The following is a 19595-nucleotide window of genomic DNA, read 5'->3' as shown; positions in this document are numbered from 1 at the left end:
TATTCCAGCTGAAATCCCTTCAAAATTGGCAAGAACTGGTGCAATCTTTGACACACCAGAAATCTGTGCAGTCTTCAAAGATGCTCATGATGAGAAAGCTCTATTCAGAATCAGTGAAATTTGCAGGTACTCAAACCAAACTTTAAAGTATATAAGAAACTGCATAAATGAAAAACAAGAGCAACTCAAGATGAAAGGAAAGAACAATGAGCAGCTGAGAAAGAAGATTGAAGATTGCATTGAAGATTGGATGGAAGCAAGAGAATGGTACAAATCGATGTACAAGGCAACTCAAAAGATAATTGATCACAAAAAGAAGCTGAAACCAAGAAACAAACACAGAGGTGGAGTGAAGATCAATTGAATGAATTGATGAGATAGAAACTTTTTTTTGAACAATATTTAGAATTTGTTTTTTTTGTTTCTTTTACAATGGTTGGATGGTCTATGCTTTAACTTGTATGTTTTATGCTTTATGCTTGTGGGACATAGTCACTTGATCATTCTTTTTCAAAGAATTAGTTAAAAGTTGTTTACATTTGGACATAGAGATAGTTCATTTTCTTACAATACTTAGGGGAAACTGTTAGGAAACTTTATTTGTATTGAAGAAAATCTCAATTAACTGGATCTCTGAAGAAGATAACAGTCCTGAAGAACACAGCAAGATGAAGAAAAATAGTTGGGACAACTAAAAGGCAAAGTATCTACTACAAAGAATCTCAAGTTGATAAAGAGTTGATTTGGATTATCAGAGAAGGTCGTTTCTGATGGATCTGATGATATTTCTGATGAAATATCATCAGTTTCTGACAAATTCTGATCATCAAACTTTCTGATGATTTGTTCACCAGAATTTCTGATGAAGTGGCTTATCAGAAATTCTGATGACAGACCCACTTGTCTAAAATCACAACTCTATCCTGCCACCCATGACCGAAGCATGAAATTATTGGTTTTCATGATTACAAATGCAACTTGAACGATGGATTCAATGAATATGTCAAATTGCTACTTTATGCAGGACTTATTGCATGAATAAATAATTGTTTATTCATGCCCACAGCCGTCTATAAATAGAAGGCTCGAGAGGCAGAAGATACTTGAGTTTGAAGCTTAGCATTCACATACAAACACTCAAACTCCAACTGCTCTTCTCACCCACAGAAATCAAGATTCATTTGTATTAGATAATAATCTTACAATCACCTTGTTTAACTAATTTGTTTCAAAGTGATATAAACTTGATAATTCTGTAGGTCTTGTTTCTTGAAAGTCTGATTTCCATTTTCGCACATCTTTTTCACATATACTGAAATCACTTGCCATATTACGTAAAAAGAAGTTGTTAAGGCCATACTGGGTCCAACACAAAAGTCAGTCATGATCCTTGTAAAATGTTTTGTTTTATAAATCGTTTGAAAAGCGATGATAGATATGTATAGTTATAAAATGATGTAAGGTTAAATGAATAACCAAGTAAAATGAATTTGTATAAAACAAACTGTTTTGTAAAACAATGTCTTGTGAAAAATATGTTATGTGTGTAAAAATGTATAAATCCAAATTGAATGATTTTACTAACGCTACGACATGTAATATAATACAAGCCCTTTTATATAGGAAGTACCAGCGGCGTATCCACCATGCTTGTATCACATTACACACGTCTCCTTACTTAAATCACTTACCCAAACTAACCACCAATGTAAATTGCCCACGTCTAAACCATTTGTAAAATGTCTTTGTGAAAACCATGTCAAAATGTTTATGTCAAAATGTAGTCCATGAAATGTGTATATCAATATCAAAATGTCTATGTCAAATGTCAATCAAGTAATGTGTAAGAAATGTCATGTATGGCAAGTGAAATATGTATCAACTTAACCATAGGTAAAAATGCACAAACAATGTACTAAGTATGCGCACAATGGACATACATAGCAAAAACATAATGAAATCATGTACTAATAGTGTACTAATGAACATAGCAAGTATATGATATGAAAATATGAAAGTAACAAGTAGGCACATGTGTTTCACCCCAAAACATTTGAAAAACATTAAAAGAGGGGACTATGTACTCACTTGAGATTGCTCAATAGACTTTAGATATCCACCAAGCAAAGCTAGATGATCACGGATTCAAACGGCACCTAATATAGGTATCTACATTAATAAACGGACCTAACGGAGGATCGAGTAGTACGAGGGTTTGTAAACCAAATAAGTGTGGGAACTTATGTAATATGGTTTGACAAAGCGTACATACTAAAACGAAACCTAACCTAAGTGCTTTTGACCCGTTACGACCCGTTTAGGTAGCTTATGTCACTTTAACGCGTCGTTCGCGTAAAACGCGTTCGGAATGCCTAACTAGTCCTATGACAAGCAAGATATGACTTAACATGTTTAATATAGTTGCCAAATCAGTTTATATGTCAAAAGTTATGTTACATAGGCTTAAAATGAATTTTAGCGCAAAAAGGGTATTTTGGTAATTTACCTAAGGCATAAGAACTACTTATCATACAACTATTTAAACGATGTGACCATAAGGTATAACCTCAAAAGGTTATTCCCTATACAACTATGGTCACCTAAAGTGTATAGTTGGATCCTAAAGATCGACCAAACGGGTCGAGTTCGAAAGTATAAGCGATGGTTTAGATCGCTTACCTTAACGACCCTAGACAAGCACAATTCTAAAAGCGACGAGCTAAACATGCTAGAACATGTTTAGTAAAGTTAGAAAACAGGCTTGGTATTAAAAGAAACGGGTTTTGATACCCTGGAGTTGTTTGGTTACAAAATACGCGAGAAAACGTATTTTGGCCGAAACTACGACTCGTCACTAAGCCTAGATAACGTGGAAATCAGTAGGTATAGTCACTAGGGACTATAACCATCGTGATTACGCTCACGTTATGAAGTTCAAACGAACTTCGCATTGACCATAAACTGGTCAATGCAGAAATTCAAACGCAGTTTGACTTTAACGCTAAAAACGAACGTGAAGCATGAAAGAATACTTACAGAAGGTCCCCGCAAGATTTGATCCGATTCTCTCTCATGTAGGAAGCATACACTTCCACTTAGAGAGCTTGAATCAGATTCAAATGTGAGGAATGAATGAAATGGATTGGGTTTATATAGGCATGCACAACCGTTAGGATCGTTTCTTGCAAAAGGGGGCACGATCTAAGCCGTACACTTGCCATATTCTGATTGGGCACCTTGATGGGCACACAAACTAGCCCATAGAAACCCAAAAACCATGTGCAAAAGTGAGGAACAGCTGGATCAAGCTGGAAACATTTTCTGCTGTTCTGGGGAAGCTTTACGGATCGTATGAGGTCCCTTACGGTCCATAAGGACCTCTGGTGCTGGTAGTAATTTTACAAAATGGCAGAACAGGCCCCTGTGACTCCGAACTTGATTTTTGATGCGTTTTGACACGTTTAAGCCCCGTTAACCTCATTTTAAGGCACAAATATGAATTTAAAGTATAGGGAACTTAAAATGTGCTCAAAAATATGTCGGATGTCAGTTCGTTTGGCCGCACGGTTGCGTTGTTCGGTTAATTACGACGGAAGTCGTAACGGACGCGAAAACGATCCAAATTGCGCAACGAATGGATTTTTGAGAAGCCAAACACTAGAACATAATATTTTAATGCTTACATAAATTTTTGGATGTCCGGATGTATTCAGAACGTAAGATATGCGCGAAAATGCAAACTTATGCACTTTTTAACGCTTGTAGTCCCTGAATGACCAGAAAGTTTATTTTAGCACACCGAACACCTCAAAGCCTATTTCTAAGCTATGTAAAGGATATTTAGGGTATGTTTAACTTATGGTCATGTTCCGAAATGTTCGTTACAGTTCAAATTGACATACTTTCGCAGTTTGTTGAATTTAGTCCCTGTATGCGAATAAACTTGATTTTGGCATACCAAACCATCCAAAACTTATTTCTAAGTTATGTAAAGGTTATTTAAGGTATGTTAAGCCTATGTCACTGTTCTGGAGTGTTGGTTGCATTAAACTGGTTATATTTATGCATTAGGTCGCGTATAACCTTTTAGAAAGCCATTTAAAGCTCGAAATCGAACAAGAATTGATATGTGCAAACAACACACATATTTTTACAAATCCCAAGTATGAAATACAATATTTCATTAGTTTGGTATTTGTTTGATGGTTGAAGTGACACAGGTGTCACAGTCTCCCCTACTTCAGGAAATTTTGTCCCGAAATTTATTTAGAGGAAACTTGTGAGGGCTTGAAACATGAAGTTGAAAAGATCGAACGAATAATCCTGTGGTGATTTAACTAGACTTCAATAGAGTCCCTTTAACTAGGTCACCAAAGGATCTTTTTAACTAGATTAACAAACAATCTCTTGAACTATACCACCCGAGGGCCTCTTTAACTATATCAACACATGATATCTTTAACTAGATTGCCGAACCAATCTCTTTAACTAGATCAACGAATGATCTCTTTAACTAGACCACCAGAGGGCCTCTTTAACTATATCAACGCATGATATCTTTAACTAGATTGTCGAACCAATCTCTTTAACTAGACCACCCGAGGGCTCTTTAACTATATCAACACATGATATCTTTAACTAGATTGCCGAACCAATCTCTTTAACTAGATCAATGAATGGTCTCTTTAACTAGACCACCAGAGGGCCTCTTTAACTATATCAACGGAGGATGTCTTTAACTAGATTGACGAATCAATCTCTTTAACTACACTACCCAAGAGAAATCTTCAATTACATCAACACATGATGTCTTTAAACTTTGGAATAGTACTTTACAATCCAAGGGTTTTAACTATAACGTTGAAGCCCATTAAGGATTTGAGATAGTACCTTTAGATATCCTACTATGAATCCCTTATACGAAGATATAGAAGATTCTACGAGGATTTGGATAATAAAAATTTGGATCACAAAAACATAAAAGGGAGAACATAAGCACATAATCATATAATTGTTTAATTTGACTTTTAATTTGTTATCTTTGGACGCGGATACTTAAAGCACACCAGGAATCCAATCCATGGATTTCATTTGGCACTTTAATCATTTTCAAGAATCTATCTATGAAGATAGAAAAAAATTAATAGGAATTCGGCTTTGTCCTTATTGAATCGTAATGTACGTATTGAATCATACAAAGAATTCAATTAAGGGCTCCAATGAACGATACCCATCCACAAGGATCTAATTATGAGGATAGAAAGATCCTACATGGATTTTGGAATTTGTGTAACGAGAGGTGTTCCGACACCTTGCACTAGGCGTGCTTAAGTCGATACACAAGGTAGAAAGTTCATGAGGTTGAGGCGCTAGATATGCCAAGGCGACATATGAAGCAGAATTTTGAAGGTTGAGTAGCAGCAGGATTGGTAACAGCTTTGCTTTGGATTGCAAAGCGGCACATGTTAACCAAATGTCCCCATCATCCACCATGGGTACATTTGAAACAGGGTATTTGATTCGGATGATGACGGTGGCATTGATTGCACCAAGGAGCAGTTCCCTTATACGGCTTCATTCCTGAGGCGAGTCATGGTGATAGCTAAATCAACGGTCCTCTGGAGTACGACGCCTATTTGCTGGGTAATTGCAGCACCTGGTTCAGACACTTGAGTGTTGCTGCGATGAAGAGGCCACTTGAAGATAATGGAAAGCATAGGAGGAAACAAGCGAAAGGTAATCAAAAGAGAATGACAAAGCAGGAAGATTGTGACCATTTGTTTGTTACCAAAGGCAAACAAATGAGATGGTGACTAACCAAAGTAAGCGGGTCAATATAATGTATCGCGAAGACATGCTCGCCTATAAGTGGACACTCACCCCAAGAGTTCCCAGGTAAGAGTGACTGGTCCGATACCGCGGATTTGTACGAACACTCTAGCCTTAGACAGAAGACCCAGGGTACAGGCACCCACCCTTCCAGTTTGCACGTGTTCACATTAATGAAACCCAAACTTTGACGAGATCTTGAAAACTTAAAGGGTTCGAAACCTTATAACAAAGGGTTCAAAACCTAGTAATCAATCATCCTAGAACAGATGATTAGTTTTCAAAGCAGATTCAAAATTTATGTTCTTGTTGTGGTTGTAACTTAAGGATAAGTGACGGTATTGTTTTATGACTAAACGCAAGTAAACTCGCGTTAGGGTCCTAGGAAAGTTATAGAGTAGGTTAAAGCATTACTAATAACCTAATTCCCTATAACCATGAGCTCTGATACCAACTTTTCTGTCACACCCCGACCACGTAAAACAACAAAACGTGGCGGAATCGTCGGGGAGTGTTGTAACAAAATCATTATTTCATAACACATGGAAAATTGAAATGTTGTTTTATTGATTAAAAGGGTTACAATGTCTTAACAAACAAAGAAATATAACATAATTAACTAGTCTTGCATCTTTTATTTTCACTAAGGCCCAAGTCCGCCTATGTGTATCTAGATCAATCCTATGCATCATCTCCTGAAACACATGTGAAAATAGGTACGTCAGCATAAAAATGTCGGCGAGTACATAGGTTTTTATTGATTTAGGATTCATGACTTATACGTTTAGAAAAAAGTTGTTTAACAAAAGTCTGTCATGATCCTTGTAAAGTGTTTTGTTTTATAAATCGTTTGAAAAGCGATGATAGATATGTATAGTTATAAAATGATGTAAGGTTAAATGAATAACCAAGTAAAATGAATTTGTATAAAACAAACTGTTTTGTAAAACAGTGTCTTGTGAAAAATATGTTATTTGTGTAAAAATGTATAAATCCAAATTGAATGATTTTATTAATGCTATGACATGTGATATAATACAAGCACTTATATATAGGAAGTACAAGCGGCGTATCCACCATGCTTGTATCACATTACACACGTCTCGTTACTTAAATCACTTACCCAAACTAACCACCAATATAAATTGCCCACGTCTAAACCATTTGTCAAATGTCTTTGTGAAAACCATGTCAAAATGTTTATGTCAAAATGTAGTCCATGAAATGTGTATATCAATATCAAAATGTCTATGTCAAATGTCAATCAAGTAATATGTAAGAAATGTCATGTATGGCAAGTGAAATATGTATCAAATTAACCATAGGTAGAAATGCACAAACAATGTACAAAGTATGCGCACAATGGACATACATAGCAAAAACATAATGAAATCATGTACTAATAGTGTACTAATGAACATAGCAAGTATATGATATGAAAACATGAAAGTAACAAGTAGGCACATGTGTTTCACTCCAAAACGTTTGAAAAACATTAAAATAGGGGACTATGTACTCACTTGAGATTGCTCAATAGACTTTAGATATCCACCAAGCAAAGCTAGATGATCACGGATTCAAACGGCACCTAATATAGGTATCTACATTAATAAACGGACCTAACGGAGGATCGGATAGTACGAGGGTTTGTAAACCAAATAAGTGTGGGAACTTATGTAATATGGTTTGACAAACCGTACATACTAAAATGAAACCTAACTTAAGTGCTTTTGATCCGTTACGACCCGTTTAGATAGCTTATGCCACTTTAACGCGTCGTTCGCGTAAAACGCGTTCGGAATGCCTAACTAGTCCTATGACAAGCAAGATATGTCTTAACATGTTTAATATTGTTGCCAAATCAGTTTATATGTCAAAAGTTATGTTACATAGGCTTAAAATGAATTTTAGCGCAAAAATGGTATTTTGGTAATTTACCTAAGGCATAAGAACTACTTATCATACAACTATTTAAACGATGTGACCATAAGGTATAACCTCAAAAGGTTATTCCCTATACAACTATGGTCACCTAAAGTGTTTGGTTGGATCCTAAAGATCGACCAAACTGGTCAAGTTCGAAAGTATAAGCGATGGTTTAGATCGCTTACCTTTACGACCCTAGACAAGCACAATTCAAAAAGCGAAGAGCTAAACATGCTAGAACATGTTTAGTAAAGTTAGAAAACAGGTTTTGTATTAAAACAAAACGTTTTAATACCCTAGAGTAGTTTGGTTACAAAATACGCGAGAAAACGTATTTTGGCCGAAACTACGACTCGTCACTGAGCCTAGATAACGTGGAAATCAGTAGGTATGGTCACTAGGGACTATAACCATCGTGATTACGCTCACGTTATGAAGTTCAAACGAACTTCGCGTTGACCATAAACTGGTCAATGCAGAAAGACAAACGTAGTTTGACTTTAACGATAAAAATGAACGAGAAGCATGAAAGAGTACTTACAGAAGGTCCCTGCAAAATTTGATCCGATTCTCTCTCATGTAGGAAGCATACACTTCCACTTAGAGAGCTTGAATCAGATTCAAATGTGAGGAATGAATGAAATGGGTTGGGTTTATATAGGCATGGCACAACCGTTAGGATCGTTTTTTGCAAAAGGGGGCACGATCTAAGCCGTACACTTGCCATATTCTGATTGGGCACCTTGATGGGCACACAAACCAGGCCATAGAAACCCAAAAACCATGTGCACAAGTGAGGAACAGCTGGATCAAGCTGTAAACATTTTCTGCTGTTTTGGGGAGGCTTTACGGACCGTATGAGGTCCCTTACGGTCCGTAAGGACCTCTGGTGCTGGCAGTAATTTTACAAAATGGCAGAACAGGCCCCTGTGACTCCGAACTTGATTTTTGATGCGTTTTAACACGTTTAATCCCCGTTAATCTCATTTTAAGGCACAAATATGAAGTTAAAGTATAGAGAAATTAAAATGTGCTCAAAAATATGTCGGATGTCAGTTCGTTTAGCCGCACAGTTGTGTTGTTCGGTTAATTACGACAGAAGTCGTAACGGACGCGAAAACGATCCAAATTGCGCAACGAATGGATTTTTGACAAGCCAAACACTAGAACATAATATTTTAATACTTACATAAATTTTTGGATGTCCGGATGTATTCAGAACGTAAGATATGCGCGAAAATGCAAACTTACGCACTTTTTAACGCTTTTAGTCCCTAAATGACCTGAAAGTTTATTTTAGCACACCGAACACCTCAAAGTCTATTTCTAAGCTATGTAAAGGATATTTAGGGTATGTTTAACTTATGGTCATGTTTCGGAATGTTCGTTACAGTTCAGATTGACATACTTTCGCAGTTTGTCGAATTTAGTCCCTCTAAGCGAATAAACTTGATTTCGGCATACCAAACCATCCAAAACTTATTTCTAAGTTATGTAAAGGTTATGTAAGGTATGTTAAGCCTATGTCACTGTTCTGGAGTGTTTGTTGTGTTAAACTGGTTATATTTACGCATTAGGTCATGTATAACCTTCCAGAAAGCGATTTAAAGCCCGAAATCGAACAAGAATTGATATGTGCAAACAACACACATATTTTTACAAATCCCAAGTATGAAATACAATATTTCATTGGTTTAGTATTTGTTTGATGGTTGAAGTGACACATGTGTCACAAGAATGGAGCTACACTACCAGGTCTTTTTAGAGAAAAATAGTGGCGTAGCCCCACGGTGGGCGCCAACTTGTTGATGCAACAAATATTAGACCAGAGATAGTAGCTTGGCTGGTTAGGCAAAAGGGTTGAAGGGTTCAACTTTGCCTAACGCAGATCGTGGGGTCCCCCCACGTTTGCAATACGTGGAAGGAGGTTCACTAGTTTTATTCTTATTGTTTGCTGGGGATCCTCTTCTGAAAACGTGTTCAGATTCGGAGGATGGAGCAAACAATGTGTGTGTGTTGTAAGTGACAAGGAAGTATCTTGCGAGAAGCAAATACTGATGATGTATGGCCAGAGATTTCGTGAAGTCAAGACTGGTGTTCCTGCTTGCAGTGAGGGGCTTACCCTTTCGGGGGTTAAAGTCTTTTGACCCCTGGATAATAGAGTGTGCTCTGGGACCTGCGTTGCTTTTGCGGCTAGTGGGTTGGTGAAGTGATTCGGAGATGTGACATTATACTGTTCTCATACTACTTTACTTCACCTCCACGACTTTTTGTCCTTTGAACCCTTTAACCCTTTGAGCACTTAAGTATTTTAGTCATTTTATTTTGTCTTGGGCTACCCCGTCATCAGTTGGTGTTGGTGGCCGAGAAGCAAAGCCTTTAGGAGACAGGAGCACCAATATTGAGGAGGTCATGAGTTGAAGTCGCACAAGGAGTATAAATAAATTTTCCATAAAAAAGTAATCTCAACTAATTTAGAAACTTTATACACGTGTGACTGGAATTCGTTTACCAGCATGCGTCGTACCTACACATGAACCTATGGTCATTTCATCATAAGTCTGGGTTACAAGTATAAAATCATTAAACATGGTTACATTTTGGGTCTTTACAACCTGTAATGTATATGAATAAACCATAAGTAAATCATAAAACAATATGTAGATAGCTATAAGGGGTGAAACCGTAAGTAAATCATAAAACAATATCTGGATATAAGGGGTGATAAAGTGTTGTGTTTTATATCTAACTCGTTTAATAAATGACTTGTGTTAGGGTTGATGTGTATCATCATAGGTTGTCTTTGTGTTCACATGTTTAACCCGTTTAATTAAATAGGTCGATCCGCAATTACATTTAACCTATTTTTTACAACGCACTAGCCCAATTAACACATTCAACCCATTTTCGACACGTTTAGATTATTGAACTAAATGTAGCTTCTTCTGATTACCAATTTAAATGTGCACGGTTTTATTACGAATAAATATATGGGTCGTGTTGGGGTTGACCTCTTAAACCCATTAATTAAACAAGTCGACCCACTATTTCATGTAACCCATTTGACACGTTTAGATAAATGGGTTGAAGGAAGCGTGTTCTAGTTACCAGTTTAAACGTATGCTGGATGGGGTTGATATTTTTGTCACGATAAAAAAAGGGGCCGTTTCGGGTTGAATAATCCAATCAATCAAACCACCAATACGACACGATTGACTCCCAACCAAAACACGCATGAAATCAGGACTTTTGAAACATAATGAAGAATAGCAAAAAGAATCTCACACATTTATCTATCTCACAACAAAACACAAGCAAACCAGTGCAGGCAGTTAAAAGTTACAAAATCCAAAGGAAGGGAAGTACAATGTTATCCTTCCTCTAGATAAATCAATAATTGTCAGTGCAACTGCAAATAACTTATATATATTGTCATGATAAATAGATTTATCGCCTTAGAAAACCCTGCGACCTCTCTCTTGTGATTTCGCCATCATCTCTCCATCTTCCATACCTGTAAATTAAGTGACCAAATTTTATTACACCCGATATTTAAACCCATTCATCGAAACAGTATTATTGTAACGGTGAATGATCAGATGTGTGTCTTTAAGAGGGTCTTATATAGCATAAATGTAAAAAATAATAATCTAACAAGGAAATCAATAGGGATGGCAAAAAAATCCAAACCTACAGAAAAATCTAAAATCAGAACAATGACTCAAGTGATCAGTAAAACAATATAAATTATCAAATGGGAAACGTAAAAATCACATTTAAAAAAAATAAAAATACAGATCATTTAGTTATATAATTTTATGAAATTTGGCCCAACATGTCAGTGTTTCATCTTGTGAATGACAGACTGATCATTTAATTAGCCTGCAACTTCATTCAGTTTCTGCAACTATCATTTATTTTATTTGTTTTTTTTTTTTCATATTATCTGATAAATTCGAATTATCCCGAATTTGAAATTCAAATTCACCATCAAAGAACTGAAACCTGAATAACCTGAAACAGTAAAACCTCTATTCAGAAATATAAGACTGTTATGTAATGGTATAATCGTGTCTCCAACTACTGCCATTTTCTAAATATAACACCTTATGTAACTCACACTTTAAAGAGTCATGAATAATAGATGAGTGGTGGTTATTAATGGTAGTAAATGAACATGTAAACATTTTCAAAAACATTGTGAATATTTTCAAACAAATATAAATTGACAAAAGAATAATGTAATGATAAGTAAATTTGGATAATAATAAATTTATATTTACACTTTTAATAGTAATAGTAATTAAGTTGAATTGAGTCCAGCCCGAAAGCACCATCGGGAAAGAGGGCCACCTCACACCAAATCGCTCCACGTCAGACATGAGCTCGGGAATAAGGTTGGAGAATCAGGAAGTACACCCCGATTGAACCAAGAGCTTGTGAGAACGCGGGAATTCAAGCGGTGAAAAGGGGCGTGGAGGTACCCGCGGGAACAGTGCCCCTCCACGCGGGAACTACAACTTTTATTACTCAAAGGGCTTTTTCCCATGCCCAATATCGACTAAACCTTTGTCTTGCTTAAAATCATATTAAAAATTTGTGTTTACTTTTCACCTGTAAAAAGGTTAAAATTATATATATAGCTCATGTGATTTGTCAAAACTGCAAAGTTATGTAACTTATATTTGTTAATTTTTTTTAAAACTGCAAAGTTATCTAACCTATATTTGTTAATTTTTTTTAAAATAATTATTTTACCCTTTCTTTACAAAGCACAGGCAGCTGGTTATATAATTTACTCAAAAATACTAAAAAACATAAACAAAAACTCCTAACTTTAAAACGGAGCATGTTTGGGATTCATAAACGAGTCAAGAAGTCGTTACATGTCTCGTTGCGACTACCTTTGTAAAGTTTCCAATTTTATCCGTTTTAACCTAAGCCTCCTTTCTCCCCCAAAATTTTCTAGATTCATCAGTGTCTCCAGACATCAATAATCATAACCACCAATCACCCGCCTCTAGATTCAAAACACACACGCTAGCACCTTATTTCAATTCTAAGCTACCACAAGCCACCATACGCACCTTATAACACCACCGTTTCCACCATGCCACCTTACAACACCACAATTTGAACATCAAGAAGGGATCTCCGAATCAATACCCTAATTGGATTCCAGTAAATCGGGACTACCATCTCCCCCATCTAACTCGACAAATCCTACTTTCCTAGAATAATCTTTTTTGCTTCAATGAAGTATGGGTTGTATATAAACTTGTTGGCTTCAGTAGACTTGAATTTCAAACCAAAAATCTATGTTTACATATGTTTATTTGATATAGTGTTATGATTCAATATAAGTTGCATTTTTTTAAAGAGTTAAATGTCATTTTAGTCCATGTGGTTTGGACCATTTTGCCAGTTTAGTTCAAAGGTTTCATTTTTCGTTTGTGGGTCAAAAAGGTATTATCGTTGCCATTTTAGTCCACTAGGTTAACTTCATCCATTTTTTCTGTTAACGAGAAGGGCAATTAGGTCATTTTATATGCAATTCTGTTAACTAGAAGGGCAATTCGACCTTATAAAATCACTAAATTGCCCTTTTCGTTAACATAAATAATGGATGAAGTTAACCCAGTGGACTAAAATGACAACGGTGAAACCTTTATGGACACACATACAAAAATGAAACTTTTGGACTAATCTGGCAAAATGATTCAAACCACGAACTAAAAATGGCATTTAACTCTTTTTTAAATGATTAACCCTCAAATGTCACACTAAACAAATAATTAGTTGATCAAGTTATTTACACTTAATTATAATAAAAACCTCTAAAATGACTTTTTTTTTTCGTTTTCATCCTATATTTCAACCAATCAAATTATCCGTACGTGCATGGGATTAACCTATAAGCAATATCAACCCCCATGTGGATCCCACTAATGAAAAAGCAAAACCCTAAAGGAATATGGTTTTCCGGTGCTCAAAATCTGAAAGACTCGGCCCGGCCCATCCCATCCCGATAACACAAATAAATTTCGGGTTCAGTGAAGCATGATACCATTGGCCAATTAAAGTATTAAAAAAGATAGTAAAAAGGAGTTAAATGTAAGGAATCTGTCAGGGTTTTAATGTAAGTGGGTTCATGATGATTATGAAGAGTAGAGTGGCTACTTAACACTTAACACCTGTCTTCCCTATCAAACATGCTACAATCATAGGAAACCAGATCTTGAATCCATAAACCCAACAAAACAAAACAAATCTGTGATCCAACATTTCGTATCATAGTCAAACTAAATATATTTTGGATCAAGTGACAATATTCATATGCATGTTTTCAACAATGTAAAGATCAGATTTTGTCAAACTGGAATATAGTTATTTTAAATTTCAAGAAAATGAATCATTAGATTGGGGATCAAGGGACATATTAGTCTTGATCTAAATGTCATTGTTTTTTTAACGGCCAGTAAAATCAGTCCCATGTACTCTCTCTCGGAGCACCCACTGGACCAAACAGAGTACTCCGAGAGTAATCCTAGTCCACCACTAATTCCGGGAAAAACCCGGTAACCCACCTGACTGTAGACATGACGGTGAAATTACAGGTAAAAGTTGTTTGGCTTCTTGGCAAGAATAGTGACAATTAGATCAAATGCACAGCATTATTAAGTAATTTTGTTGATAAAAAATAATATTATCCAGTAATCTTGATTTACCTTGCTAAAGATCTTGAAGTTATGATCATTCATTCATTCATTTTAAACATATAAATACCAACTTGAATGAAGTCTAACTTTTATTGAACGGCAAACCACTCCTAAATACTCTTATGCCTACACTTTACAGGATTTGAACTATCCACCTCTTGGATTGAGGGGAGGATCGTACCAACACTCGATGTCCCTTTGAGGACTTGAATACCCTAGTTGACTAGAATGAGGGTCAAAGAAATGAAATTAAATAAATCCCAACTTGAATAAACCCTATTGACGCCCATGACATTAGAGCCTAGTGACATTTTGGGGATGGGATAAGTTTTGGGACCATTAGGTCCTGGGTTTGATTCTCACAAATGGTGGTTTTCCCATATTTATTGTGTTTCCTCCTGAATTGGTGTATAGACATTATATAGCCTAGTGAGAATTGGATATGATCGGGTGGTTCTATTGGTGGCACGATGATACTCCAGTGGTCCGTCAGTGATCCTAATTTACCGTTCAAAAAAAAGAATAAACCCAACTGACCCTAGTTGACTAAAATGACCTCAAGGCGATTTTAGCCTAGCGTATCAAGATGTACAGTAAGGATGTTTCTCCACAAATGGTCGATTGTTCCCGTAATAGATATCGATGTAAATTTAACAATATGTTTAGACGGTGTATGAGTTAGCCATTCTTAAAAAATTGACACAGTAACTTTCTAGGGTTAGAAAAGGCCTAAAGAGTTCCATTTCTAATTTTCTAGATGCAAGTGCTTGGTCTACTTCCATTTAAAAATGCATATGCAGAACATATCCATATAAAAATTTGTGTGTGTAATTATTTATATGCATATGTGCAAAAATATTGCAAGAAATGAAAAAATTTTAAAGAGATTTTACCATAGACCAAATTGGGAAAGAGGCCAATGCTGCAACTCTCAGTTCTTAGCTTTATCTTTCTGATGATCTACTCCTCCGCCGTAGCTAAGCGGGTACCCGCCTGTCGACTGAAAATGATCAACACCGCTATTCGGAACAATGAAAAACGGAAGATTCGATGACGCTGATCCGTCTATTGCAGATTGTTGAAACCTCTGAAGGTGGTGATGATGAGGCAAAACCGATGACGGTAAATTGGACTGAAGGGTCCCCCTAGTGAAACCACCTGGAGCAACACCACCGGACGAAGACGACGGTGACGTCATTGAAAAGTTTAAGTTGTCTTGTTGTTGAAAGAAAGAGAACTGATGCAGGTTATTGTTGTCACCAGTGGTTATGTTGAACTGTGGCAGTTGAAACAACTGAGTTTGAGTTTGTTGAGGCGGGCGGTTGTAGAAATATTCCATCGGTGAGCGGCCGCCGGTGAGAAGATCTGTGAAAGATGAGTTGTTTGATATATTGTTGGTGTCCATCTGGTTCAAAATACTAACCCTAGTTGAATCTGTTTCTTTCTCTTTTTCCTTCTCCTTTTTCGAAGAGGCCAGTTCTCTCGCTCGTTCTCGAGCTTTGAGTCTGTTCTCTGATCGAGACAGCGAGAGCTCTGACCCCTTACTTGTTTCGGAAGTGCTACTACACACAGGCGACTTCGCCTGTGTAGCATTATTATTACTCTCAAGTTGTTGGTCATGATTTTCTAAAGTGGAACCAGTACCGGTACCTGTACCCAGTACCTTCTTTTGGTTACTTGTCTGGTGGTGGTAGTGGTGGTGGTCGGGGATTGAACCGGATATTGGCAGATCGAGGGACGGAAGCTCATCGATAGAGCTAGACGCCGCCTTGAGCAACCACTCTACGGCTTTGCTAGGCTGATCATAGCCTAACCGGTCTTGCAGATCGTAAAACTGGATCGCGGTGCCCACCGAAAGGCGGACACGGCGGTCCCGAAGTCCTTTCGATGTCAAAACCTTACTGTGTCTATCTTTTCCTCCAGAAGCCCTAGAAACCCTAACTATTCTAGAGGAAGGCCATCCACAGAAGCGCGCAACGCCACCACCACCGCCTACCACCACATCAATTCCTCCACCAACACCGGCACCAGTAGCACCACCACCGCCGCCGCCGCCGTCATCTACGTGGTTTTGTACCTCAAAGTTCCCTACTCTAGTAGCTAGTTTTTGCGGATTTGTAGAAGTTTCAGTAGTTGTAGTACTACCATTAGAAGAAACCCTTTGGAATTTACTCACCTGTCTTTGAAATTCATCCACCTCCATGCCCAGCTTTCATACCTTGCTTCAACAAACAAAAAAAAATTCAAACCAAACACAGCCCCAAATATCTTATCTAGAGAGAGAAGTTTAGAGAGAGAAAGTAGGGGTAAATATATATTTAGAGAGAGAGAGGGAAGGGGAGTATTGATGTGTGTGAGCAGGAGTGGTGGGTGTCAACTTATTGTCCTTGTCCTTTGTATTGATGACTGGTTTGGCTTTTGTAGTCAATTATAGAGACACAGGCATATATAGATACAAGTGATGTGTATGTATCTATGTATAGTAGAAACAGGCCGGAATATGTCAGATGGGAAGCGCCGTTTAAAGCTTATTGCTTTTTCCTCATAAAGCAAAGCCTGTAAAGTTTATCACTCAGAAAGAAAGCTGGAATCGAAAAACAAGAATAACAAAATCAAAAGGTAGGATTCACATCTTTTTTTCATGTGCTATATATTATTACTTTTATTTTAGGGTAAATTACTTTTTTAGTTCCTGTGTTTTATCAGTTTTAACTACTTAAGTCCAAAAGCAAAAAGTTTAACGACCTGAGTCCCTATAAGCATTTTCCTTAACCATTTGAGTCCAAATTTCTAACACCATCCATATTTTCTGTTAGTTTTCTATTAAAAGACGAAAATGCCCCTGTATCTTTCCTTTACCCTTATAAAAACCTAAAAACCTAAATCTCATCTCCAAACTTACAGAGCAGCACACAAACCCACTCTGTTTTCTCTCGAGTACACACCGGTGACCGGAGATCGGAGCTCCGGCTATCTTCTCCGACAAGCGCCACCCTTACAACCCTTTATACTTCTCGTTCACCGGAGACAACCACCCACACACCCCAGCTGCCCTTCTTCTTCTCCGGTGAGCCACACTCTGCACGCACCCCTGTAAATCCCCAACACCTCCCTGTTACCCTCGGTTAGACGGCCAACCACTACCAACCGGTGGTGGCGTGCGGCGGCAGTTAAGCGCAGGAGAGAGAGAGAGAGAGAGAGAGAGAGAGAGAGAGAGAGAGAGAGAGAAGGTTAGAGAGAGAAAGATCGGAGGAGGTTGGGTGTCACACCCCAACCGATGGCGGAATCATCGGGGCGCGGCACTGAGCGAAACAGATTGTTCAGAAGTTTCCACAACAACTATCATACAATTCAGTTATATAACACGTCCCATACCGTGTCCCAAATAATAACAAGTTATCATAGAAATCAACTAAACAATATGGGAACTGTTCCGACAACTCAGATTCTTAATTATTACAGACCGAATTTAAATATTGTTTTAAGACTTCTAGACGGCTAACTGTAGATCTTACTGACTACAGGTGCCAGTACAAGATCTACAGATAATTATGGCCCTGGAGCAGGTATGTGGACACTGTCCTAAGGTCACAGGCTCCTAGAAGCTTATTATTGCCTCGCTTCCCTAGCATGCTAGTAGCTTAAACACCTGTCACATACGTTAAAATAAAAGTCAATACATATAATGTAAAGGTGAGTACACAAGTTTGATATAGCATATAAGGTTTGAAAAGTTTACGCATAACCAAGCACGTACACAAGGGCAAACGATGCATGTAAATTATCAACATGGGACCATCGATACCAACGACTTCGAGTTGACTGTCCGAGACAGTTCGCAATACATGATTACCCCCGTAATCCATGCAAGTAATTGTCCTTAGCAACCCCCGTGTGAACGGGTGCTGAGTCCAAACTATAGTACTACGTTGCTAAAGCAGGCAGATAGCACTCCACGTGTAAACATAATAAACAGCAATCATTTAGTCAAGTAATACATGCAAGTAGGTTAGCGTTCAAATAGTTTGTGTTGTTCGTGAATTTGATAGATTACGTATGTAACACCCAAAAGTGCTGAAAGCAAAAAGGGATCGAGTATACTCACAGTGGTTGATCGTGGATTGAGAGGAGCACTGAGAATAGGTTAGCCTGAATAGTTCGAATACAATGAGTAGTGCGGAAAAAGTGAACAGTGGAAACTGGATCGGATAGACCATTCGATCGGACGGCTGTTCGATCGAGTGGGCTGTTCGATTGGGTTAAAGTCCGTTCGAACGTCCCGTTCGATCGGCCGGCTGGCTCGATCGGCTGGTTCCTTCAAGTGGATTGTTTCTTCCTTTGATGTGAAGGATGTGTTTGTGTATGATGGTTTGTACTTTTGAAGTTTTTGCAGCATTACCTTTCAAGTTGGCCGATCGAACAGTCCGTTCGATCGGTTGGTCCAACCGATCGGTTAGCATTGCACACTTGGTAAGTTGTCACTCGATCGGGTGGCATGCTCGATCGGGTGACATTCCAATGTTTCGAAAAGGTTCAGCGTTGAAGTGTAGTATCTCATGATTCGATGAGTAATGTTTACAATCGAGTGGCTCGATCGATCGAACAGAACCCTGTCAATACTACACCTCATGAGTTTGTGGGCCCAGATGCTAGTCGATCGATTAGCCTAGTCGATCGGCTGGCGTAGTCGTTCGGTTGGGCTGTTCGTTCGAATAGCCTAACCGTTCGGCCAGCTTCTGACCTGGTTAGTCCGTCACCTAGCACTTGGTTATTTCCCGTTATTCTATTAACGTTTTAGAGATAGTTGGACCACAAGTTGAAACATAAAAACCTCAGCCTTTACTTTACTCACTGACTCGGCTGGAATCACCCAAGCTCGGTCAGGGAGCGTTCAAGGACCTAAGTTTAACGTTTAACTCGTAATCGGTAATCTCGTGGTGAAGTCCGAATCTTGAACCATGTGTTTGTTTAGAAGGATTTATAGGTCGGTTCAAGCTTCGTTTTCGCCGGTTTGAGTGTAAAAGAGTTGAAAGATAGATGGAAACCCGTCTTTCAATCCTTTTCCACCGTGAAATGTTAAGATCTTTGGTAGATTTTAGGTTGTTCATGTGGGAATCGGTT

At 37.8% G+C, this 19595-nt stretch overlaps 1 protein-coding gene across 1 annotated transcript; it reads right to left on the bottom strand.

Moving 5' to 3' along the window:
* Positions 1 to 11015: 11015 nt before the first annotated feature.
* Positions 11016 to 17026, bottom strand: LOC110868695 (transcription factor TCP24). The gene is made up of 2 exons (XM_022117932.2): positions 15368 to 17026; positions 11016 to 11269 (listed from the first exon to the last, which is right to left on the bottom strand). Exon 1 carries the CDS (start codon positions 16675 to 16677, stop codon positions 15406 to 15408), a length of 1272 nt encoding a protein of 423 aa, XP_021973624.1. The 5' UTR covers positions 16678 to 17026; the 3' UTR covers positions 11016 to 11269; positions 15368 to 15405.
* Positions 17027 to 19595: the final 2569 nt, after the last annotated feature.

This window comes from Helianthus annuus, chromosome 17, assembly GCF_002127325.2.
Source record: "Helianthus annuus cultivar XRQ/B chromosome 17, HanXRQr2.0-SUNRISE, whole genome shotgun sequence".
Taxonomy (NCBI): Eukaryota; Viridiplantae; Streptophyta; class Magnoliopsida; order Asterales; family Asteraceae; genus Helianthus; species Helianthus annuus.
The sequence above is the reverse complement of the archived record's forward strand: the minus strand, read 5'-3'. Positions and strand labels throughout refer to the sequence as shown.

What these genes read in the sequence shown, in the direction of transcription:
- LOC110868695 (XM_022117932.2), bottom strand. Translation starts at nt 16,677, where the DNA reads ATGGAGGTGGATGAATTTCAAAGACAGGTGAGTAAATTCCAAAGGGTT.